Genomic DNA, 26629 nt, shown 5'->3' with positions numbered 1-26629 from the left:
TTTTTAAGAACACACACACACACTCACATGGCACCTGAAGGTGGTACAAACTTGCAATCCATTCTAGATCAGAGGCTTGGGCCACTCGTGGGGCCCAGTGAGTACGACAGGGACAGATCTTGTGTTGGGACACAAAGAATGTTCAAGGGCTGATCAGAGTGCCAAGGCTGAGGCCAAAAGGGATGAAGAAATGTTTTGAGTGCCAGGACCTGTCTCCCCAGCAAAGCTTGGGGTGGGCTTGTCTACATAGTTGGAGGAGACAGCACAACCACCAGCAACACCGAGCTGGCTGCCTCTGAAGGGAATGTCGCTCTCCCCTAGAGGGCCAGCCAGACTGATTAGAGCCAAGCTCCATTAGGGCAGAGGCAGGAGCAAAAGAAGTCCTAGTCAACAACCCCTTTCCAAGATGAGGGCAGGGACCTAACTGCTGTCTTGAGTTGGAGAGGAAAGGGAGGCAGTTCTGGCCCTGCTGTCCCAGGCAGGTTACCCAGAGGTGAATGCATTATACCCCTAGCCCAGCTTCACAGTCATCACCCAGAGAGGGCTCCAGGGCACTCCCCCAGGTTGTCAAGTCGCACACATTTGTTTCCTTGGAGGTGGCCTCTTTTTGCCACTTGTGTTCTGAGAAAACTGAGCCCTATTTGCTGACAAAAGGTATGCAAATTAGTCCTGTTGTGAAAAACAAAGGAAAACATCATGTGAGATGTTTAAGTCATTGAGGCTTGAGGAAATGGCCCAGGAAACAGAGGTGAAGACCAGCAAGCAATAAGGGGTTGGCGGTGGTCCTTTAACATTATAAAAGATATTATCAACATCCCTAAAGCCAGGCGGGCTTGGCCAGTTTTATGTATTGTAATTGGAAGAAACAAAAATGAAGACAGACCTTGACTTCACGACAAATGGAAAGAGCCAGCTACTGCCAAGGGTCTTCGCCAGCAATACATCTGCTCATCTGCACATCAGCTCTGACTCAGTGTGTCTGCTTCCGGTGGCTGGACACCAGACCTCCAGACTGGCAAGTCAATGCACTTTCTCCATCATGCCCTTGAGTATCTCAGAGTCCCCAGGCCCCCTCACTGCCAACTCACCTATAAAGAAGCCCTAGTGAGAATGAAGAGATCTGGTTTTACACCAAAGAGCAAGCTGGCTCTAGCAGCATAGAAGCCAGGTTTGATCCCCACCCAATTCCCAGCCAACAGTCCTGCTCAACCCTCCCAGAACACATGCATTTGCTCATTCATTCATTTCTTAATGTGTACCTGCTATGGTGACAGATCCTGTGCTAAGGATAGACAGGTGAGGGAAACAGTCCAGGATCCCTTTTGTCATGGAACTTACAGGTTAGGAGAAACATACTATATAATAAAAGGCTAATATGCAAATTGACCATATGGCAGAACGATCAGTTGCTACGACGCACACTGACCACCAGGGAGCAGACGCTCAACGCAGAAGCTGCCCCCTGATGGTCAGTGCGCTACCACCTCCATGGCAGTGCTAAGGATGTCCAACTGACGGCTTAGGCCCGCTCCCCAGAGAGCGGGCCTAAGCCAGCAGTCAGACATCCCCCGACTGTGAGAGGGTGCAGGCCGGGCTGAGGGACCCCCCTCCCCCGCCCCAGTGCACGATTTTTGTGCACCGGGCCTCTAGTTAATTGAATAATCTCACTAGTCAATATACAATTACCAATTGAAATAAGTGTTCTGAAGGGCAGGGACCCAGCTCAACAAAAGTCTCTGTTAAAGGGGCCTGACCTAGAAGGGCTGCTGTGGGAAGGGCACCCTCGCTGAGCTGAGAACTGAAGAGGAGGAGTTACAGGCTGAGGGAGAAGTTGGAGACAGCACATGCAGTTCCAAGCCCTCTGGCAGGAGAACAAGACACAGTCAAAGGAGCTAAAGGGTACTTGCACAGGCCAGTGGGGAGATGATTCACAGGGATTCGCCCTGGGGAAGCCTGAGGACACACCGGGCCCCTGAAAGCCCAGTCCTGGCCACACAAGAGAAAGGTCAGAAACAGACCAGCTTCGTTCTTCTCTTCCCAGCACCACAGTGGCACAAGAGCGTTTATGAAATCCTAACCTTTCGAAAACGGTGGTTACAGAAACTACGACATTGCGGATGTTTGTTAGTGAAACTCACAGAGGCCCAGAGGGGCAAACACAGAGGGAGACCACAGCACATTTGCTCTAGCAGCATTTTTATTTACAAACAGCAATTTCCATGGACTTTATTTATACCATAAAAAAGCCATTTACAAGCAAGAAACAAGAATTCAGAACAAAATTAAGCAGCACTGAAATATTCATTATCACAAATCTGAAACAAAATGAATACAAGAGTAAAATATCATTTGAATAAATAAGTCTTAAATTCATGCTATAAAATAATCCTTAATGGCAAGTTACTAGTTGATACAGCATCCGCTTAGCTAGCTTCATTTACTTCATGTGGTGATGAAGTGTGGAGTTGTGAGGTTACCAGTTTATATTGCAAGATAATGACACTGTTAAGTCATTCAAATTGCTCAACCATTTATAACGGAAAAAAGTTAGCCCTACTAATAAAAGTGGTGAGAGAGATGGTTTTCACATTAGGAAAATGGTCATTCTCAAAGAAACTAGGTAAGTTACCTTTTACTATAGTCAGGGCAGCAACCAAAGGCTTGGGCAGCAAGTCCAATGGTTGAATTCACAGCATACTTGTCACTGAGGGGCAGCAAAAGGTCCATTTACTGAATCTGCTGCAAGGCTCACTCCAGGACTTGATCAAGAACTACAATAGCCCTGTCTGTGCAGACCCAGAGAACACAGGTTCTCTTCCGGGCCAAGAGGTCAAGCACTGGGCAGAAACAGTGGAAACACTCTGGCACTTACTGAAAAGGACGTGTGTGGCATGTGACAACCATTACAAATTTGGAACAATGTGAATGACTCTTCTGAACTTTTAGTTCAGTTGCACTGAGTAATATGAAATCTATGATTTATGAACTAGATAGTTTCATATAAAGAATTTACATAGTTCCCCAATACTTTCATATATAAAATTTAATAAATAACCCTGACCAGTCTAGAAGCACCATTCAAGGGGCGTGTGCCCTTGGAAAATAGTTTAGGTGTTGCATATTTGAGTCCCTTTCAGTGGAGGCTTCACAGGAAACCATTACAGAATTTAACAATAACAACAACGACAACAACAAAATCACAGTAACTAATAGAAAAGGTTGTTAAAATAAAATACACTGATTTCTTTAAAGTAAAGCTCATTCACATAGATGACTTCCCCCCCAGCCCTTGTTTTGTGTTCCTGTAAATTCTTCCTAGAGCCTAGGCTGTAAAAACAAAAGCAAAAACAAAACCACAGGCAAAAATATGCAGGCCTATGGCCTGGGCTACGGGGAAACAAAGACTTGGTTATAACTGCTATTGTTGGAAAAGACATCTACTCATGCTCCGGAAGATTGAAAATGATCAATTTAGTTCTACAGTATATTCTGCTTAACAGTGAACCGACAGTATCCTTTCTCTGCTGTTTAAAAAAAAACACACGCGCACACACACACACACACCCAAAAAAAAACAACAAAAAAAACCTGCCAAGGCAGGGTCAACTGGGAGGTTTTTCCCACTGACCAAAAAATTAACTTGTCTTCATATACTGTATTTACAAATATAATTTCTAAATGTATTTACAGCTTTAGTAGAAATTAGAGGGTAGAGAACTGATTAGAATGAAATAACTGTTTAGAACCACAAACAGTACACGTATAAAAGTCTTTGTTTTCACAGTTTGTAATAACAGGTAGAACCTACAGGAAAGGACGCTGTCACTGTCTTCACATTGCCTGTGTATGGAAAAGGTAGCTCAAGAAGAGACTCAATTATGAACAGACCTAGATGAACTCAGGATATATTTTACTGTAAAAGATTTCTTCACATATCACTTTTATCTTAATTGATTTCTGCATTTGTTATAAATGAAACATCTAATCTAAAACTGTACAGAAATAGGGACTTTGCTTTCCAAAAGGAGTTACACAGCGTACTTCGTCTGCGGAGACGTGAGGTGAACTTCGGGGAGAGAATGTTTCTGTTCTGTGGTCCCGTTAATCCTCCTGGCACATCCTCATGTGACAAGGCACAAGTATTGCTGCTGCCCGATCTGAATGGAGTAATCTTTCACCCGCCGCGCACACTGAGAGGCACGGCCGTGCGCACGCTCAGAGGCGACGGCTGCGTGCTGGCCTCCGCGCTGCCTCCCTCGAAGCCCTGTGGAACCTTACAGTACTGTGTTATGGCTTGAGAATTCTTAACACTGCTAGCAGTGGAAAGGGTAAAGTGTTAGCAACATGAATGGGAGCAAGTGGAACTTGCAAAATGTGGAATTATGATTATTCGAGGGAAACTCAATCAATTTTCTGCCCCTTAACAGCAGTCCCATTACAATGTTTGAACCTGAACTGTACAATCAAAGCAATGTATATTTTTGTCAAAGACAATTTTGGATAAGTCACTCTTTGGTAAACTCAAACCAGATAAACAAATTGACAAATACAAAGAACTCCATGTAAATAACATTAAGACGGACACAGCGACAAGAACTAGGACATCGGAGGTGCCTGCCCAAGTGTCTTCCCCTCTGCCTTGTCTTGTCTGATCTATCACAAAATGCTCTGGGGACCTCTCAGAAGGCCCCAAGCCTGAGTGAAAGGAGATGCCTTCCCTGAGCCTCACCTCTCATGTCCTCGATTTGGGAATTTCTTGCCACAACGTAATTTGTTATCACAAAACAATTTTTTTTGCATTTCATTCTTAAAAAAAAAAAAAATCAAAGCCAAACTGATTCATGTAAGGAAACATAAATCACAAACATTTACCTGAAACCCCAGGACATATTTAAGTGGGTAAACACTGGGGGCCAGCCTCCCCCTGCGGCTCGCGGCTTTGACGGGGTTGAGCAAGTGCTGCAGGGAGACAGGCCCCTTACTTAGGCAGTTCGACAGGAAAAGGCATACGATACCCGATTTAGCAAGAGCTGCTCCCGGAGCAGCAGGACGCGAGTGGAACTGTACGTAGTAACACTGGTGTGGAGTGCAGCAGCCCCCATGTGAACAGATCCTGTGTGCTAAGGAGATGCCGCTGCACAGCCACCGCCCCTGGGACTGTTGCACACAGGGGCCTGAATGACTCATTTTTTCTCAAAATAACCCCCCACAAAACAAAAAAATAACCCCCACCATTCTTGGTATTTTAAGAGTCAAAAAAGCATGGAAAACCAGCAAACATCTATTTTTGTTTTCCTTTAACTCTTAGCCTCTGAGGTTGGCCTTTTCGTTTGTTTTCTCGCAGGTGGTTTGTGCTGTTCTCCTATGGAGATGACCTTGTGAGTTTCAGAGCCAAGGTTCTCAGGCAGAGAGTGTCGAGTGCTGACCTCCCACTCGCAACCGGCAGCACGAACCCACCGCCAAACTTGTTCACCAAATTACTGTCAGAGGTTACAGTACCAAAGCAATCTTGTAAAGCCCATGGGTGGACAAAATATAGAACTGAAGACAGTTCCTAAAGCACTAATAAAATATTATTCAATAGGACTCAGGTATTTTTTTATACAGTAATGTGTTTGCCAGCACATGTTTTTGAGGTCTCTTTTCAAGCTAGAAACTCAAGAGAGGGAAAAAACTGTAATTCACTATTCCCCTTAGATTTCACATTTTCTACAACTATACTGACCTAAAAGGTATATAACATAAAGATAGCACCACGTGACCAAAAAAATAAATGGTGACACACACAGATTTGGTGACACACAGAGTATCTCAGAGGGCTTGTTAACTGTTGGTTTCTTTAAGCAGGAAACACTGAGAGTGGGGGAGCCACGGAGGCTCTCGTTAGCACACACAATACTAAGAGAGATATATTGCTTGCAATTCCCATAGAGTATATCTTTACAAAAGTACAAATTCCAAGTTCTGCAGTTTCCCTGGGAACTGCATGTAGAAAAAGTTGCTGTGCACCTGAACTGGCTGTTTGAAAAGAGAAAGGAAAAAAAAAAAACCCTACAACACTGCTTGGAGAATATTGTAGACAGAACTACAAATCCCTTTCCTTTAGTGTGAGTAGTAACTCACGGTAGAGTGATTCGATTTAGTTACCTGGTGTGTATGTTTCTACAGTACGGAATGAAGGTAGATTCGGAGGCCAGTAAAAACACTGAAAACCACTGCTCCTTTGGGGTTGGCTAATAAAACACTACAATATGTAAAAAGGGTCAGCACCACAGGTCATCCAGCTTACCCACTGGACAACTAACAAAAATTCCAAATGGTTTCCAACCAGAGTTGAATAGGTTTTATGGCATTTGGTTTATGTATTTGTTATGAAGCAGAGCTATGAACACTGTGATTTGCTTTGCTTGCTTTTGGACACAATAATTAATGTATATGAAAACATATTAACATTCTTTTCTAAGGGAAATAAAGGGGCAAAACCCTACATATTAGGTAGGGATGACAGAGTCAAAAGCCCTGTTCACATTGTATTAAATTATATATTCCTCTTACATTCACCTCAACCAGAATAAAACCAAATTTGAGAATGTATATATCCTATATATATAATAATCACTTTATTATATATATATATAAATTGTCTAACTACTCCGTAAAAGTAATTTTAAATTAGAAAAGGTTACCCATTTATATCGGCTGATGGCATCCTAGTCTCTCTCCATGGAGATGCACTGGTGCCAGTGCATGATGGCCCAGTGAGAGTATGCCTCTTGGCAGAGAATACAGGGTCAACCAGTTGGCATAGCTAAATCACTGGCAGATTTTGGATTAAGAGTTCAGCCAAAGAGGAATACTGTCAGCCTGTGTTTTCCCTGGATATGATGCCCTTCATGCTTTGAGCTCCTTGGGGAAGGGAGGACGGGGGAAGAATAAACACAATGAAGTGTTCCTTCCAGAACCCTTAGAAAAACTGCCAAGAGACCAAGAGATTTCCAGATGGTTGGGAAAACTAAAGATTACAACAAAGCAAATCACAAATATGCATGGAATAATGTGCTTTGTTTGGGTGCACTTCTTTACCATCTTAATCAGGAGCATCGGATACTGTATGAATTTCCATCCGAGAATCTAGGGCCATCTCGGAGGCTGATGGGTCATTTTCTAGTTTCTGTTCCCCGTACACATCTGTTCTCTCAGGGGACTCGATGCGACTCCTGACTTCAGCTACACCCGGGTGGTTTTTCCGCAGGTGCTGGTTGAGGGTACCTTGGAATGGAAAGCACTTCCCGCAGATCTCACAGCGGAATGGTTTATCATCAGTATGGCCCCGGATGTGGTACTCCAGTTGGTCCTTTCGTGTGTACTTCTTCCCGCAGAACTTGCACACAAAGGGGGTGATTCCCATATGGAGTCGCATATGCCTGTCAAGGCTTCCTTTCTGGTTGAAGGACTTTCCACAGTAAATGCAGATCAGCCTCTCGTTGTAGGGGTACCAGTGACCTCTTGCACTCCTCTCCCGGGGACTGCTCTCATACCCAGGGTTATTCATCACAGCTTCACTGTCTGAACCCTGCACCAAGCCCTGTAGATCACTGTGCAGGTGGACAGACAAAGCCCGTTTTTGGCGGGCACGCCCTCCTCGGAAACAGCTCAGCATGGACCTGGATGGGCTGGAATTACTCAAACTTCCAAAAGCTTCTGATACGCTGGTTGGCTGTGAGGCTGCCTGGGAAAAGGAATATGCGTGTTGGAGCACAGAACCATAGGAACCCACATTCACTGCCACAACCTGTTCCCCATCAACCATCTCAGTGTGGTAGCCATCGTCTCCCAGAGAGGAACTGTCGGAACAGCTGGGCCGGTCTGACTTCTCCATCTTCACCTTCACCTCAGTGATCTGGCTCTCCCTCACCAGCAGGTCCCCTTGATCATGGTCCCCCTCTATCTGAATCTCGTACTCAGAAACACTCCCGCTGCTCCCTCGGTCTGAGTGCCCTTCCTCCTGTAGGCGGCTGCGCAAAGCTTTGCTGGGCGTCGTCTCCATCCGAAGATCACTGCTTGTGGTGGGCTGCCGTCCCTGAGAGCAATACGGGGGAGAGATCTCAACTGGGTTGGCAAAGAAGCCGCCGTCTTTAACTCCATTCTGACTCTCTGGAGTCTCTTCAGCACCAACGGTAACAGAGTCAACATCGCCAACACTGATCTTTGAATGGATGCTCTCTAGGATCTGTGTGCACTTGTCGATGACACACTGCATCTGAAGAAAGCTAGCTGCCGTCAGAAAACTGACAACATCCTTCAGCTGCAAGGACATTCTTCCAGTGTAACAAAATGAAAGCAACTGTTCAAACACATTGGGATTTTTAATCACTGATATTGACAAGCCACTCATGGTACTTAATGCTGAATGGTCCCGGAAATATGGGGAGCTGGCAGCAAGGACTGCTTTGTGGGCTCGGAATGGCTGACCCTGAATGTGGACAATGATGTCACATAGTTTCCCTTGTAGGCGGAGTTCGTTTAGCTGGCTCAGAACGGTGCTGCTGTACTCGGGCACATCAAACTGAATAAAACTGCTGCTGTCCATTGCTACTGACATGAAGCGTAATCTGTGGAAAGAGAGAGTTTCATAATTCACCAATGACTCCTCACCAAGTACAAGCAGCAGAAGCACAAACTGGCAAAATAGCACCACCACCACTGTAGATACTGTACCTCCTAGGCTCTGCCTGAGCATTCTTCCTCTTACTTATTTTCAGTCTTTCATGTCTTGGTTAATTCACCTAAGGTCAAATAACCAAATGATTGATTAGCCTAGTATCCTAAATGCCAAACTTTCATCTTGATCAAAATTAAAATATGTTACACATAGTAGGGCCAGTTCAGCTCGGATTGAGCATTTAGTATCATTTTAGGAAAAGTATTTCCCTGTTTCACCTAGTTTTGAGGATTCTGTAAAAAATAAGTAAATTCATCTAAATAATGTTCTGCCTTATTTGTATATTTTCACTTGGTGTTTTTCAATATAAAGCATATTGCATAGTCTGAATGGAGCTGAACCCGGTTTAGTTTAGAATCTGAGATGCTGTCTTGATGTGCATTTTTTTCCCCTCAAGCTCTGCACACCTTTATAACTTTTTGAGTTGGTAACTCATAGAGCAGTGCTCAGTCCCTTTCAGTGACGAGCTTTTAGGATTAGCGGACATTTGGTCCTAACACATCCATGGAGACATTTGGTCCTTGACCATTTGGCATGGACTAAATATGCTCACAAACATTTTTGATAGCACCGAATTTCAAGGATATTTTTGCATGCACCAATGTCTCCATGGACGTTTTGGACAGAAACAAATGTTCCACAAGGTTTTTCAGACAGTAGTAAAAAAAAAGAGTGCCAGACCTTACAAGTGTATGGGCCTCCACTGGTGCTCACAGCCCTGGCACACCTAGCATAGGCTGACTGCCCCTTGCCTAGAAGCCACAGAAGGTAGAGAATGGGCCTTGTGGACTATTTCCAATTGTAAAAAGGAATTCTTGAAATGGATGCTGTTTGAATAATACAAATCTATATATATAAAAGCCTAAGTGACTGGCCAACTGGCCGGTAGCTATGACACACACTGACAACCAGGGGGCAGACGCTCAACCCAGAAGCAGAAACCACAGGCATGGAAACATGGAACAGACTGATGAATCTCAGAGGGAAGGGGAGAAGGGGGAGGGTGGGAAGAAATTAACCAAATATATTACATGCATACTAGAAGCCCGGTGCATGGATTCATGCACTGGTGGGTGGGGATCTGGCCTGTGGGGATCTGGCCAAAACCGGCTCTGGCCTGGCCTGTGGGGATCTGGCCAAAATCGGCTCTCCGACATCCCCCAAGGGGTCCCGGATTGCACGAGGGCGCAGGCCAGGCTGAGGGACCCCACCAGTGCACAAGCACTGGGCCTCTAGTAAATAATAATAAACTTAGATCCCTTCTTCATGACATACCCAAACATAACTTCTAGAGAAAGCATTTTAAAACACACAAAGACAGGTACCAGAAGAAGAGAGATTTAAATATAAAAGTAAAAATGTATGCCCTGGTCAGTGTGCTCAGTGGTTAGAGTATTGGCTGGCTTACTGAAGGGTTGTGGGTTCGATGCCTGGTCAAGGGCACATACCTTGGTTGCAGATCGATCCCCAACCCTGGTCAGGGTACATATACATGCACTCCCCCTCTCTCTTTCTCTCCCTCCCTTCCCTCTCTTCCACATTCTCTAAAATATCAATAGCAAAAAGATCGTTGGTTGAGGATTAAAAAATTAAAAAAGTAAAAACTTATAAAAATACCTTTTATCAAAAAAGGACAAATTATAAAAAATAGAAGTATGAAACTCTTACAAACAATAAAAACCAAATATAACAATTAAAAAGTAGGCAAAGAATATGAACAGATGCTTTTAAAAAAACAAAAATAGCTTTTAGTGCTAGCTGTTTTGGCTCAGTGGATAGTGTCAGCCTGCAGAATGAAGGGTCCCAGGTTCGATTCCAGTCAAGGGCACATGCCCGGGTTGTGGGCTCGATCCCCATAGGGGGCATGCAGAAGGCAGCCAATCAATGATTCTCTCTCATCATTGATGTTTCTATCTCTTTCTCCCTCTCCCTTCCTCTCTAAAATCAATAAAAATATATATTTTTAAAAATAGCTTCTAAATATAGAGATGAAATGTTTAACAACTTCATCAATAAACAAATAAATAAAAATTAACATGAGAGACAATTCTGCTTTCTCAAATTGGCAAGACTTAAACACACGACCCAGTTGGCAGTGCTAGAGAGAGAGTGTGCACTCCTAGAAGATACTAGTACTTCTGGGAGGTGAGTATAACAAGTCTTAAAATTGGCATTTCATTCCTTTAAAAAATTGTTTTTATTTTTCAATTATAGTTGACATACAGTATTATATTAGTTTCAGGTATACGACATAGTGATTAGGCATTTATATAAAAATGGGCATTTCTCTTGACTCAGCACTTTGTACCATAAAAAAAGCCATGGATATAGGCACAAGAATTTATCCATAAGTATATTCAATTACAATAGCAAATCAATGGAAACAACCTAAATGTCCAAAAATGGAAAATCATTAAAGTATAGTACATCTATATGCTGAACACTATCATTAAAATGATTTTAAAGAAAAATACAAAGTTAGCTCCATAAAATGTAAGCCCCATGAGGACAGCGGGTTTTATCTGTTTTATTAATTAGCTGCCAGATTACTGCCTGGCACATAGTAGACACTAAATATTTGCTGAAGAAGTATTTAACAACACAGCAAATAATCAGGTAACAGATCAACTGCAACTCAGCATGAGGGGTCTTTATGGGTAATGGAAATGGTCGAAAATCAGATTATTGATAGTTGTTCCATATTATAAATTAAAAATCACTGAACTGTTCAAGTAAAATGGGCAAATTTTGATATGAGTTATATATCAATAAAGCTATTAAAAATCAGGCAGCAATACAAGTAGGATATTTCTAAAAGTATATATGCATACATAGATATTAAATATGCATAGAAATAATACTGAAAGACTGTAAAATGGTACTAATACATGGGAGGGCATTTTAGTAATAGCCACCAAATTGCAAATGAACATCCCCTATGACTGGGCAATTTTAGTTCTAGGAATTTATTACAGCATTGTTCACAACAACAAAAGAATCAAAACAAACAAAATGCTTATCAAGAGGAGGCTGGTTGCCAAAACCTGTTTGGCTCAGTGGATAGAGCGTCAGCCTGCGGACTGAAAGGTCCCAGGTTCGATTCCGGTCAAAGGGCATGTACCTTGGTTGCGGGCACATCCCCAGTAGGGGGTGTGCAGGAGGCAGCTGATCGATGTTTCTAACTCTCTATCCCTCTCTCTTCCTCTCTGTAAAAAATCAATAAAATATTTTTTTAAAAAAAGAGGAGGCTGGTTAATAAATTATGGTACGTCCATACTAAAGACTATTACAACCAGAAAAAATAAATGAGGATGTTCTTTAGTACTGACATGAAACAATCACCATGATATACTGCAGAAAAAGTATAGTATATATGCTATTTGTACAAAGCGATATGAAAACATACATACCAATCGGTGCCAATATATACACAACATAGGGATATGCGCAGAATATTTCTGGAATGATATAATAAGCCTTAACTGCCTCTTTCAAGAAGATAGCTAGAAAGTCTATTAGCTTGCAGTGAATCTTTTTAAGACTCTTAAAATTTCTCAACTATGTGAATGTATTACTTATTAAAAATAAGAAACATTTAAAATTAAGATAACTCATCCAGTTTTTAAAAGATAAAAAAATATAATAAAACCATTAGGAGCATGAATTTAGAGTCAGATCTGTGCTCAAATGATCCTTCTTTCCACTTGTAAAACTTTGGGCAAGGTACTTTATAACCCGAGTCTCAGTTTTATTATCTTTAAAATAGGAATACTAGTCCTTGCCTTATGGGTTATGAGGAACATATGTAGGAAGTAGGAAGCACTTAGTACAATGGCTGCTTGGCACATGGTCAAGGTTAGCTATTATAGACTCTTTTTAGGGAGACAGGATGGTGTAACAAAGAGAACTGCTTTGAAGTGAGACTTGGAGATGAATCCTGGCTCTGCCATTTTCTAATAAAAATAATAACAATGAACATTTAAATCATTTAACAAGTCAGTTAACTGATTTCCTTATCTACAAAAGGTCTTGAAAGAACTACTTCCCAACACAACTTCTTAATAAAGGAGGGAAATTAATGCAATAAAAGTGCTTAATAGTTCACATACAATGAGTACTTAACTTGTGCTAAACACCTTCTATATATATATATTAACTCATTTGATCCTCTATGAACTCTGTGAGGAAATACTACAATTGTTCCTATTTTATAGATGAAGAAACAGGACAAGAAGTTAAGGCATTTGCCACGGGTCCACTGCTAATGGATGAACTTAGTCTGGCTCCAGAGGTCGTGCTCATATCTACCCCAGACTGCCTTCTAGAAACACAGATACTGCCTGCACCTACCAAGTGTCCAAATGTTACCCATTCATTACAGTATTTTCATGACACAAGGGTGAGTAAACAGTGACTTTTGGAATTAAAGGTCAAAAAGAAGGTGGGTTTAGGCTTTTTAAAGGTACAGAGTCTTGGGGGGTGGGGGGAAACAGAAAAAGGAAAAAAATACAGTATTTCTGTAAGAGTCTGTAAAACTGAAAATAGTTTTACAATGAGGCTTCTTTCTCCTCTGTATGGCTTTTTATCTTCTCTGAAGTAGAGAGCTGCACTTGAAAAAAGAAATCACTGAAGAGAAAAACGAAAGACCATGATTAACACCTAAGAGAGGGATTCCACTTTACTGCAACATGAGAAAGGAAGTGCTTCACTCTCCTGTCCTTTACATTAACACTTCCTTGGCAGTGACAATGAGATTCAGGCTCCTGCCTAGAGCTGTTAACAAGCAACACTCCTGAGGGAATTTGCAGGTAATTTAAGTCCCAGGCACATTTCCAGGCTAAAAGGAGAAAAAGCCAATTAAAAATCACAAGTTCTACAACCAATGACTTATCTCCAGTGGTCCTAAGGTAAAGGAAGTCATACCCTTTTACAGAGACATCAAGTTCAAATATGATCTTCCACTCCTCTGTGTCAGCAATTTCCCAGCACCGATAACACACACACACACACACACACACACACACACACACACACACACACACACGAGGCCCGATGTACGAAAATTCGTGCAAGAGTAGGCCTTCCTTCCACCGGCTGCTGGCACCGGCTTCCCTCCGGCACCCAGGCCCAGACTTCCCTCCTCCGGCTGCCGGCAGGCACCCAGGACCCGGGACCCAGGCTGGCTTCCCTCCAGCCCTGGCTTTGTCAGGACAGACGTCAGGAATAACGTCCGGTCTAATTAGCATATTATCCTTTTATTATATATAGATGTACTGGTTAATAATGCAGATTTTTTTCAATAGATGGAGTTACACATATGTTGATATATATGCAATTTGATATGTATACTATTTTGTATTGATAACAAGCTTCAAAACTTCATATGTCAAATTTGCTGAAGGTGTTAACATCATAGATATTTTTACGCTTAAAAATGTCGAATTTTGTGCCAAAATAAGAGAGCATTTGTGGGAAGTTTTAATTCATTACTTTATTTTGAAGAAAAGTGCTGCTGAAAGTTATTGTATACTTCGGGAAGCTTATGGTGAACATGCTCCATCTCAAGATACTTGTTGAACGCTGGTTTATACTCTTTAAAAGTGATGATTTTGATGTGAAAGACAAAGAATGTCCAGGTCAATTTGAACCACGCTTTGATCGTAAAAAGACCAGAATGGGCCAGAAGACATGGCAAAGTAATTTTGCTTCATGATAACGCACCATCACACACTTCAAAACCAGTTAAAGACACGTTAAAAGATCTTGCCTGGGAAGTATTAACCCACCCGCCGTATTCACCAGACCTTGCTCCTTCAGATTACCACTTGTTCCAATCGATGGCACACGCTCTTTCTGAGCAGCACTTCAAAAGGTACGAAGAAGTGGAAAATTGGGTCTCTGAATGGTTTGCCTCAAAACAAGAAAAGTTCTATTGGGACGATATCCACAAATTACCTGAAAGATGGGGGAAATGTGTAGCTAGCGATGGACATTACTCTGAATAAAGCACTTTTGATGTTTCTCTTGAAATTATCGTGTTTTCTTTTATTACAAAATCCGCATTAACTGGTACACCTGGTGTGTGTGTGTGTGTGTGTGTGTGTGTGTGTGTGTGTGTGTATGTATATATGTATATATATATATATATAAATTGATTTCCGAGAGAGAGAGAGAAACATCAATGAGAGAGAATCATTGATCGGTTGCCTCCTGCACACCACCTACTGGGGATTGAGCCTGCAACCCAGGCATGTGCCCTTGACCAGAATCAAACCTGGGACCCTTCAGTCTGCAGGCTAACACTCTATCCACTGAGCCAAACCGGCTAGGGCCAATGATTCTTTCTTATTATTGATGTTTCTACTACCTCTCCCTCTGCTTTCCTCTCTGAAAGCAATAAAAATATATTTTAAAAAATCAATAAAACACATTTTTTAAAAATGTATTTAATACACCTTAAAATCCTTCCACAGCAGCACAAACTCATCTACTTTTATATTTTCTGACTTCTTAGTATTCCATGGCTATGTCACAATGTACTTCAACAGTCCCCAATGGATACCAAGGCAGGGCACAATTTAAATAATCATAGGATGCCCTCCTACTTTTTCATTTTGATCAGTAATGCCAAATTACCTCCCAAAAGGGGGCAGTAACTACTCTTTCACCAACAGCACATGGAAGTGTGCCTGTTCCCCCCATAACTGCCAATAATGGGTATTAAACGTTCTCACTTTTGTGGAACTAATAGGTAAAAACAATATCTCATGGCTTTGATGTGCATTTATTTAATTATAAATGAGGTTGATCATCTTTTCTCATGTTTAATGGCAATTTGTCTAAGTCTATCTTTGAATTGCCTATTCATATCCTTTGCCCATGTTTACTTTTTTTATTGAATTGTCAAAACTTTTTGCAAATCAAGGAAATTAGCCTTTAGTTATATGTGCTGCAAGTACGTATAGATTTAACTGTAATCACTAAATGGCATACTGACTGGGAATTAAGTTATTTTTCTACATTTATAGGAAATATTCATTCCATTTCAATCTTCTGCATGCACAAAACCAAAGGAATTCAAAGATGAATGAGTCCCTGTCTTGCAGTTTGATACAAGCTTCACGCAGATGCCTCCCAACTCAGACATTCGGGAATGGAATTCACTTTTGATAATGCAGAGAAGTGATTTATATTAGTTTTTCATTTAGACTAAGTTTGCAGCTGCTTCAGAAAACATTAATGAACTTGTTATTCCACTCACTAAATACATCAGTAGTTTTTAATTCAGTAGATTAATCACTGGTCTTTCTGGCACATTACATTAAGCAAAAAAACCATCCTCAAACTAAACATTCATATTGCTGTATTTTAATTTTTTTTAAAAAAAGCACATATAAGCTATTTTTCTTCAATACCATTAATCCTTATTTTAACAATACTTAATTTGTTTTGTTTGTAAAAACTATACTTTGGATAAGAATGTGAAATACTTTTTTTTTTAAATATATTTTATTGATTTTTTACAGAGAGGAAGAGAGAGGGACAGAGAGTTAGAAACATCGATGAGAGAGAAACATCAATCAGCTGCCTCTTGCACACACCCCCACTGGGGATGTGCCTGCAACCAAGGTACATGCCCTTGACCGGAATCGAACCTGGGACCCTTGAGTCCACAGGCCGACGCTCTATCCACTGAGCCAAACCGGTTTTGGCATGAAATACTTTTAAAAAGCATACATGGAGAGGACTTGTTGGGAAGTTCAAAACTGTCAGCTCCTCCACTTCTTTTGCTCATGTGACCAATGGACATAAGCCTCCTGCTCTTCCAATTTCTTTGAGACTTTCACACCCCTGGAAGCAGCTTTCAACTCGCACACAGCCTGTGCCGTGGTCTCTGACTCTGCCACACAGGTCTCAACAGTGGATCCTGGGAAGGACCGCCTCTGATGAGGGCAGTCTGAACCTTCGTCCACTTACCGCATCCAGCCATTGCCACACTAGCCTCAGCAACTGTAAAAGGGGATCCCTGCCACCTCCCACCACTCCTTCGCTTTCTCCTCCTTACGTGGGAAAGCCCATCACCACCAATAACCAACATTTACTGAATACTTGATAGATGCTAGGCATGTCATAGAGGCTCTACACACTATTTCACCGACTCCTCTTGGCTTTCTCCAGAAGGCAGGTATTATTGCCCTCTTTAGAGATGAGGAAACTGAGGCTCCAAGAGGCTAACTCTCAGGCCTGTTCCACAGTCTGCCCATCTAGACCCCCTGTGCAATAAGTCTTGTTTAATTTGCCCAATGGGAATGGGAGGACCAGCAGAAGGAGGCAGGAAGAGCTGAGGAAAAGGCAGGATGAAAAGAAAGCTTGCTAGGTTACATTCCTGCCCGAGGGTGGAGGCCAGGAAAAGGGACAGGGACAGGTGGCAAAAGTCCTACTGCCACCCAGGGCTCCTACTCCTTCCTCTGTGAGTATATTTTTGTAAGATCCATCAAAATTATAATGCACATCCCCTGTGGCTAAGCAACGCCAGCTCTAGAAATTCACTATAGCACTCTCTTTCTAGTAGGGGTTAAGGGCTATGATCAGTCAGCTTAAGTATATTATATCTTCCATATTCACAGCTTTTATTCCCCTTTCCTCCTCAGAGCCCCTAACTCTGGCTAATTTTACCTGCTTTAAATAAACAGCTATTTTTATATGCTAGACCCTCAACTAATTAGAAACCACTGATCTAGGGCTCAATAACTGGTCGTTTTACTGTTTGAAGGTGCAAGTCATAGACAGCAGATGCTGCCAAGACACAGGTTCAGCCCAAGTTCAACAGAATTCAAAGCAGCACTGAGACTGGTGTTCAAAGAGCGAGAGCAGACGTGAGGGGCTCTCCAAGCACCGAGAACAGCAGCAAGGCCAGTGCAGGCCAGGGGCAAGACAGAACCACAAGGAGTGCAGAGCGAGCTGGTTTGGGGAAGAAAATGGACACACGTGGGGGAGCAAAAGCAGACTGGGCACCAGAGGAGGGAGGCCATTTACACAGTGAAGACTAGGTATGGCCAAAAGCCACAGGAGAGTGGTACCGACCTAGAAAGTACCATACCAGCCAGCCTGGGTCAGCCTCCCACAGTCCTGAAGTAAAAAGTGAAGAAGAGGGTCCTAGAAATAACCATGCACACAGGCTCTGAAAATAAAACCAGGATCTGATGCAAGACCATATGACAACAAGGCTTAGTAAAGCAAAGCTACTTGAAATCTTTGCAAGATCCCACCCAAAAGCTGCAGAACATAGCACCACACCCGCTAATGCCATTTCATTCTTATGACAGTATTTTAAAAAGACTTGATTATCCCCAAAAAATAGCTAAAAGCAAGCATGAATTTTTTATAATAATGATATAAAGGCCTTTCCAAACATGACATAAATCCCCAGCAGCCACAAAGGCAAAGATAAATACATTTGACAACATGGGAGTTGATGACAAAAAAAATCTCCTTAAGGAATAAATGACACAGTGAGAAAAAATACATGCACAATTGGCAAAGGGCTACTTTGCAAATTCCTTAATTTATATTATAAATCAAACAGACGGGGGTGACACAAAAAATCCTATAGAAGGGGCAAAGGATATTAACAGTTAAAAAAAAAACACAACACACACATATGACCAAAGCACATATGAAAAGATGTTTAGCTTTATTCATGACTAAATGCATGTGAATTACAAAAAGAAAAAATGAGAAGCCATTTGTAATGCATCAGATTTGGGCACATTTTAAAAGGGCTGACAAGAGTAACCCTGAGGGCCGAAACCGGTTTGGCTCAGTGGATAGAGCGTCGGCCTGCGGACTCAAGGGTCCCAGGTTCGATTCCGGTCAAGGGCATGTACCTTGGTTGCGGGCACATCCCCAGTAGGGGGTGTGCAAGAGGCAGCTGATCGGTGTTTCTAACTCTATCCCTCTCTCTTCCTCTCTGTAAAAAAATCAATAAAATATATTAAAAAAAAAAAAAGAGTAATCCTGAGGGATAATCTGGTCAGAGGGATCAAAATGTAAAAGTCATTTCAATTAACTGCTGGGAATTGAGCCTAAAATATACAGTACTTACAAAAGTTTGTTAGGCTATTGTACTGAGCACTTGTATTTGTTATAGTAAATAATAATAATAATAATAATAATAAAGAGAGGGGGTCAACCTCAAGAGACTGATTTAAAAAACCAATCAACAATGAAACACCCGCAGCCATTCAAAATAATATGTAGATCTGTATGCTTTGACAAAAGCTCTAATATTTAGCCCAAACCAGCAACAAGATGTATGTATATATGTGATCCCCTTCATGGACTTTTCTTAAAAGAAAAAATATACGCTACTGTAGCCATTCTGGAAGTAAATGCATGAAACTATTAATGTTGGTGACTTTGGGGGATGAGAATTAAGGACTGGAGAGAGGGAAGGGAACACTTTATTTTATACTTTTAAAAAATCATATAGCTATATTCTTTCTAAGTTTTTTTCTAAAAAAAAATATATATATATTCATGTTACCTAAGAATATATAATTTTTAAACCAAAGAATCTAGAGAAAGATAGGCTGCAAATTAATAATTATTTTATCAAGCAATTATAGAGACAGAAACAAATAACTATGAAGAACAATAATTAACATTGATTATGTTTGATCAAAAAGATTTTAAAAAATCAAAATGAACAAAAATAAAACATAATGGTGGAAGTAATATTTGAACAGGATTTTATATTTAAATGGAATACAAAGAACGTTCCAGGAGCAGAGAACAGTGGAGTGAAAATGTCTAGGGCAGTGGCCAGGGCTCAGGTTCAAGGGGTGACATGGCAAAGAGGAGCACCACAGCTGGAATTGGAGGAGGGCCTAGGATGCTGGGTTAGAAAACTCAAACCAAATTGGCCGTAGCCAACTTGAACATGGGTTTAGAGAAGGACCCAACAAGATTTGGAGACCGAGGGATGCTATGTATTTAGGAGGCAAGTTAGTTCAGCCTCAGTCAAGCTGCGTTAGGGCACCCACTGGGCATCTGAGAAGAGCTGTCCAATAAGCAGTGGGAAATATGGGGCTGGAACCGCAGAGAAATGAGACCTGGAGATACCAATCCAGGAGCAACCAAAAACTGTACAAACTGGAGCGAGGACAGAAAAAAGACAGGTGAGAACAGAGAAGTTGTTTGCTCCTATAAAAGAAGTATTATAGCATAGCTCATGATGGAGGTAACATTCACAACTAGCCCTCTCCTTAGCACATCGTTTCTGCATCACACGTTTTAAGCTGTAATGAAACCATATAGTGAAAACCAAACCAGTGACATCTTCTCACCCTGCTGACCCATTCTGAAGAGAACCTACAAATGAGAAAGGGCATGTAAATATCATCTGGGCAAACACCCACATGGGCCTTGAAATCCCCTCTACAGCATCCGTGGGTACAGCTCTGTGACTGTTTCCCCATAGTGACAATCAGAACAGAAGTGTACAAGCAACTAGCCATGGGCTGGTTTTTTGAGCCTCCGGGGCTGCTGAGCTCTTCACTGTCGGTGCTGAGCTCTTCACTGTCGGTGCTGAGCTCTTTGAGGGCAGGGACTGTGTGCCCAAAGCCCAGCAGTGTGTCCAGCAGAGAGAGGCTCTCAGCATATGTCAGGTGATGCAACCTAAACCAAGTTGGTGGCTCAAAATCCACGACTGTCACCAGAGCTTCACCTCAGCTTTCAACTTTCTCTGCTGAAAACCCAAGAGATGCAGGACCGTCTCTGCCAGCAGGCAAATCTAGCAAGATGGCTCCTTCCCTCTAGACCAGCGGTCGCCAACCCGTGGTCCGCAGACCACTGGTAGTCCATGAGGTCCGAAAGGTTGGCGACTGCTGCTCTAGCCCAGTGGTCGGCAAACTGCGGCTCACGAGCCGCGGTTTGCCGCTCTGTTAACGAATGAGTTTGCCGACCACTGGGATAGGGGCTTAATCACAAGGAACAACAACAGCCTGTAATTATTGAAATGGAGAGTCTAGGTCAGTGGTCGGCAAACTCATTAGTCAACAGAGCCACAGTTTGCCGACCACTGCTCTAGCCCATCAGCATTCTAATGTGCTCCACTTCATTTAAAAACACCCAGAGACACTTCCAAGGAAGGAAAGCAAGGTTGCAAATTTGGAAGTTGTTTAAGGCACCCGGAGGTACCCATAATTCTCAATCAACAGGCTCATGATTCCAAATCCTGCTGGATGCTGATACTAGAGACACAACAAGGCCTTCCCTATCGGGCACTGAAGATCCAAAGATACCTAACTTTCCTTCTCACACAAAAGGTCATTAAAAAGACCACAGAAGGAGGCATGAGAGCAACCATAAAAACTAGATACAAATAATTTTTCTAGGTATTTCTGCCTGAGTCTAGATCACACCTAAAACTGAGCTGTCATGAATTACAATCTCATCCTTTGGAAAGCAGCAGCCAAATAACAAGAAACTGTGGTGCTGCTGAAACCCCGGGCAAGGAAAAAAATAAATAAAATGGCATTCTGCAATGGATATTCATGAAGCACTCGTCCTAATTTAAAAGAAAACAAGTCTAGAGTTCTTACTGCATTAATTCATGTGAGTCTGAAAGGACATTTTTATCCAAACTGTTAGATTTCCCACCAAGGCGTTAACATTCTCCAAGGCTGCTCAGATACACTAATTCTGAGAACGGGTTTGGTTTCACAGTGGGGTTTGTCTTGCGAAACATCAGAAGCTTCTTCTGAGCTTTCCTAGCAGGGTAGAATGGCCCCTTTAGCCTTCCTGGCAATGTGGAAAGCCACGGTGACTGAGCTCCTACTGTGTACTGGATGCTAAGGAAGCCCTTTGCCTGCTCACTCATCTTCACAACACTGTGAGATAGATACTGCAACTATCCTTATTCTACAGATAAGAAACAAACTCCGAGAGACTGAGCCTTTCCCAACGTCACTAAGGCTGGCTGAGTCAGGATTTGAACCTAGATCCATCAGTCTCCAGAGTCAGGATTCTTAAATCCTGTAAGAGTAAGATTTAAATCCAGGCACACTGGAGAGATGCAGGGTTTTTACTGGTGTGGGACTCTTACTGATCGACTTTGAGTGGAAAGCGTTCTCACTTAAGGATGTACCATTACACTGACACAGTGATAATTAAGGGGTTACCATGCACTGTACCTTTGAGAAGTTTGTATCCATTTCTCTGCACAATGTCCATTCTTTTAACTGCTGTCTATGAAGTGAGCAAATAGATGTTTTAAATTCCAATCATAAATTAGAAAGACTTGTTTCAGGTAAAAGGATGAATAAGCTTTCTTAAGGCAAAGAACTAAAAAATGTCAAGGAGCAGCATCCTATATATCTGCTTTACTGCTGGCATTTCAGGGGGCACTGGACCTGGAAAATACATCAAGTCCCGTCTCTTATGACAAAGGATTAGAAAAGCTCACCTTGAATTGTTTTCTTCCAGGAGGTTTTACATGCCATCAAAATCAACCAGAAAATAACCATCAGAAGTTAAACTGCATTCAGTTGATGACCTTCACTAAGCTAAATTCAACAGTTCGCCAGCCACAAAACATTAAATGAACACAATTAAGAAGTCTGACAAACGCTAAGCAGAATTTAAACAAAAGTAACATAAAAATTCATGGGAATAAGACATAGTGATGGCATTCTAGATTCATGGCTGGCATTTTTAACAAGTGCCTGAGCTGGAAGGCAGAAGCAGAACCCAGGACGTTCAGAAACCCACAGCTCAGTGGACACACCGAGGTTTGGCAGCCCATCATTTCCCCACTGTGGCACATTCACACCCGATATTAATAAGAGTGATGATTAAAATGTAATAAGCAGTTAGTAGTTGCTGCAAGTTTTGCCAGCTCTTCGTAAACTTTTCATTTTAAAACTCATAGCAACTCTATGAAGTGGATTTTATCCCCACCCTGCAGGTGAGTAACGAGGCGCAGAGACATTATGTAAATTGCCCAGTTCACACAGCTGTAAGTGGCCTTGCTGGAATGCAAACCCAGGCCTGTCTGATTCCAAAGCTGATTGATGGTCTTTCTTTCCCCACAGCCTCCGAACAAAGAATTACATGATATTTTTTTCTTCTCCCACAATTAAGAGTAAACATTTTAATGTTTCAAAGCTTTGTTATATGTTACCGGCACCCTAAGAATGAAAACTGAAAACATCCACCGTGAACGGCAGAATAGGCATGCAACACATGACAGAAAAAGCTGATCACAGAATGTCCTTTAAAAAAATTGTTTATCAACAAAAATCAAGTATTTGAGTGCCTATTATAAAAGTCCAGCTACAGTATTAGATACTACAAGGGCTCAGGGAGATAGATGCATTAGGACCCAATGCCCCCCAAACCTCCCAGTCCACTCAGGCCAAGAACAAGTTGAGTAAGCAAGAACAAGTGCTGAACCCTGCGCTTTAGATTCCGAGCGCCACAAAGGCATGGGGGTAGGGCAGTCGGGGAACACCCTCGGAGGAAGTACATCTTCGGCAGGGGCTTGAAGGAAGTGAAATGGAGAATTTACACAGAGGAGAAGAAAAAGGAGGCCAGCACTTCAGAAGGGGGAACGGCTGGAGCAAAGCCTTAAAGAAGCGATTTTCAAGCGTTTTCATCTCACGGTACTCATACACTGATTCCTAAATTTCTGTGGCACACAAAAATATAAACTTTTTGCCAATCTGACCCCCCAAAAAAATAAAGGTATAATTTTGATTCATTCACTCACACCGGACAGCTATTGTGTTGGCTGTTGTCATTCTTTTTTAAATTGACAATCGCAGGGAAAAGAGGTCAGTGCCCCTGACTAAATAGTCAGATATGAGATGTTTTAAAAATCCTTGCGGCACACCGGGGTGCCACGGCACACTGGCTGAAAATCGCTGCCCTAGGGACAGTCAGAAACTCGCTCCCAAAGGAGACAGGCTGGGAGAGAGAGAAGCAGGGAACAGTTTCGGGTAGGTGAGGAGAGGCCAACCAAGGAGAGCCTTAGAAGACAGGGTGGGCAATGGCTGGACACAATGTGGTATAAGTGCCACGGCCTGATCACCTGGCCCCTACGTTCTCCCGGCCTCTCCTACAAGTTATCACGAACCACCCTAGTCTCCTGCCCTCACCTCCGCCTACAGGATAGTTTCAACTCTGGCCTAGTGTTTCAAGTTCTTTCCTGAACTAGCCCACTCAATCCTTCCTCTTATTCCCTTCCTACATGAACCCTTCTCTACCAGGAGGCTGGTCTAGTCACTAACTCCATAAGATCACTGGACCCGATTCCTCTTTTCCTACCTCAATCTTACCCTTTAACAAACCCCACTACCTCTTTTAAGCCTTCCCTGACCACTTGGCCTAAAATGACCGCCATCTCTCCTTCCTCTTAATTCTACAGCACACAGCCTTGTCGAATAAATTACCTCTTTGCAGGTCAAGTCTCAGCACCCGGTGTAAAGCGGCTCGGGGGCTAAGTGTGTCTTCCACTACACTTTCCCCCACCACATGGAACAGCATCTTGACATTTAATAAGCGAGCAAACACTCAACTCTTTTTTTTTTTTTTTTTACTTCCTATATTAAGTTTGGCATTAGCATAAAGGAAGGATGGGGGAGGCGGGTACTTCTCAAGTCAGAGACCAGCTAAGAAGCTGTTGCAATAATCCAGATGTGAAGCAAAGAGGGCCCGAACCGGGGAACAAAGAGAAAATGGGCAAATATGAACAACAACAAAAATTTTGCATGCAAAAACTCAGAGGGATGTGACTGACCACTCCTAGGAACAAAAGCAAGGGATGGACTGTGAGTAAGGTAAGGTTTAGAAACGCTTCTTGGAATCGTGTTAAAGCCTGTCTGAAACCTACTGTATTAAGTGGCCCAAAAGTCCCCATTTGCAAAAAATTCTTCAGTGAAACTGCCCAATATCCTGAACCGGAGACAGCCCTTCCAATTTCAGACATGCACAGAATGGTAGAGTTGGAAGGGTCTTCAGAGAGCTCATCTAAAACCCTCACTGCCCAGATGGGGAAACTGAGGCCCGGCATGGAAGAGGCTTGCGGAAAGCCTCAACACTGAGACTCCCAAACTAGTCGCCCTAAAGCACAGCCGCCAAGCCGGGAAGGACACAGTTTGCAGCCCCAGCCCAGCCCTCGGTAATGGCAGGACGGGCTGAGGGCGAAAGTGACCATGGAGACGTCTCGGGCCAAGCACGACGTGCCGCCCGGAGAAAGGCGGAGGCTTGGGGCCAGCGCAGCGCCAACCCCGCGGCCCGGCCCGGTTATCCAGGGTTTTCCTCTACCCGGCCTCCTCGTACAAAGGGGTAGCGCCCTCGAGGGCGAAGGGCCCGGAAGCGGGGGATCCCCAGACGCCCGGGCGGCGGCTGGAGAGCCCCGGGCAGCTGGCCGCGCGCGACCCCTCAGCCCCTGGACTCCGGGCGCGCACCGTGGGGCCCTCGGGGGCGCGCGCCTGGCCCAGCAGGTGCCCGGGCCTCCCGACCCCGCCCGGCCTCGGCTCGAGCCCGCGCCGCCCACCCGCCGGCCCGCCGGGCTGACCAGGCGCGGAGGCTCCCGCCCCGCCGCGCCCACGGGAGCCGGTCAGCGACCGGGCACTGTCCCCAGTCCCGCCCGCTCTGACGAGCCTCGCCCGCCGCCCGCCGTCCCCGGCCGGCGCGCCTCACCTGCCGCGAGCGCCGCGCTCACATCGCCCGCCCGCGGCGCTCCCTCCGCCGCCGCCGCCGCCACCGGCGCCAGGCCCGTCCCCGCCGCTCCGGCAGCCGCCCAGCCCGCGCCCCCCGCCCCCGGAAGCGCTTCCCGGGCCCGCCCCCTCGGCGCGGGCGCTTCCGGGCAGGCGCGGACCGAGAAGGAGGGGCGGCGGTGGGGCCCTCTCGCAGGGGCTCCAGGTCCCGGATTGCGCCCCGCGCCCGTCCCGGAGCCTCGCCGCGGAGGCCTGGGAGCGCGGCAGACTCGGCCCCAGCTCCGCGAGGGAGCGGCGGCGCCCGGCGCTCCTCACCTCCGCCCGCCGCTCCTCGGCGCCCCCTGCTGGCGGGAGGCGGGCTCCGCGGCGGAACGCGCTCGGGGCTCCCGGGGTGCAATGGGTGGGAGGTCAGGGCCCTAGACGCCCCATCACCTGGGGCCTGTGCCCACCCCCGGCTCAGCCCTCCTCTCCCGAGATCCTGACTTCGCGGCCTTTGGGGCGCCTGCCGGTCACCCGAGCTGCGCCTGGCGGGGCAGCTGAAGGCTGTGGGGTTCGCAGCGCGGGGCCTGGGGACCTGCCATATCCGGTTACTTAATGTGGGACCTTGGGCAGATTTCCTCTCCTTCAAAATGGAGATAAAAATTACGAAGTTGAGGTTATAAAGCCCCCGTCACAGAGCAGGTCGCAAAAAATGTGCATTGCCAGATTCTTGGAGACACTCCAACCTTGACACTGGAGTGGGCGTGGGAGCCTTGCCCAACATTGTACTCTCCGCTGCGGTGAACTTAAAACATCCTTTAAAGGGCCTCTCTTTGCATTTTGGTGGACTCCTCAGTAGTTGGCAAAGAGCAATTGTCCTTCTTCTGACTTTGTAATGAAAGTAAACTAGGAGCATGAACAGACTGTCGAACCTCAGAGGGAAGGCAGGAGGGGGTGGGTGGGAAGAGATCAACCAATGGAATGGTATGCATATATGCATAACCCGTGGACACAGATAATGGGTGGGGAGGGCTTGAGGGGAGGGGGAGGACGGGAGTGGGCTGGAAGAGGTTTATGGGGGGAGGGGGACCTATGTAATACAATATTCAACAATAAAGATTTTTTTAAAAAAGTAAACTAGGAGTCAAAGACACTAGCTCTTCTTCAAGATATAAAGCTGACTTCCTGATGCTACTTCATCCTT

At 44.0% G+C, this 26629-nt stretch overlaps 1 protein-coding gene across 1 annotated transcript; it reads right to left on the bottom strand.

Moving 5' to 3' along the window:
- Positions 1–2179: 2179 nt before the first annotated feature.
- ZBTB34 (zinc finger and BTB domain containing 34) lies at positions 2180–25511 on the bottom strand. The gene is made up of 3 exons (XM_054727693.1): positions 25430–25511; positions 6687–8612; positions 2180–2315 (listed from the first exon to the last, which is right to left on the bottom strand). The coding sequence occupies exon 2, from the start codon at positions 8600–8602 to the stop codon at positions 7088–7090; it is 1515 nt and encodes a 504-aa protein (XP_054583668.1). The 5' UTR covers positions 8603–8612; positions 25430–25511; the 3' UTR covers positions 2180–2315; positions 6687–7087.
- Between the last annotated feature and the right edge of the window lie 1118 nt (positions 25512–26629).

This window comes from Eptesicus fuscus, chromosome 15, assembly GCF_027574615.1.
Source record: "Eptesicus fuscus isolate TK198812 chromosome 15, DD_ASM_mEF_20220401, whole genome shotgun sequence".
Taxonomy (NCBI): Eukaryota; Metazoa; Chordata; class Mammalia; order Chiroptera; family Vespertilionidae; genus Eptesicus; species Eptesicus fuscus.
This window is presented reverse-complemented; position numbering and strand designations above follow the sequence as displayed.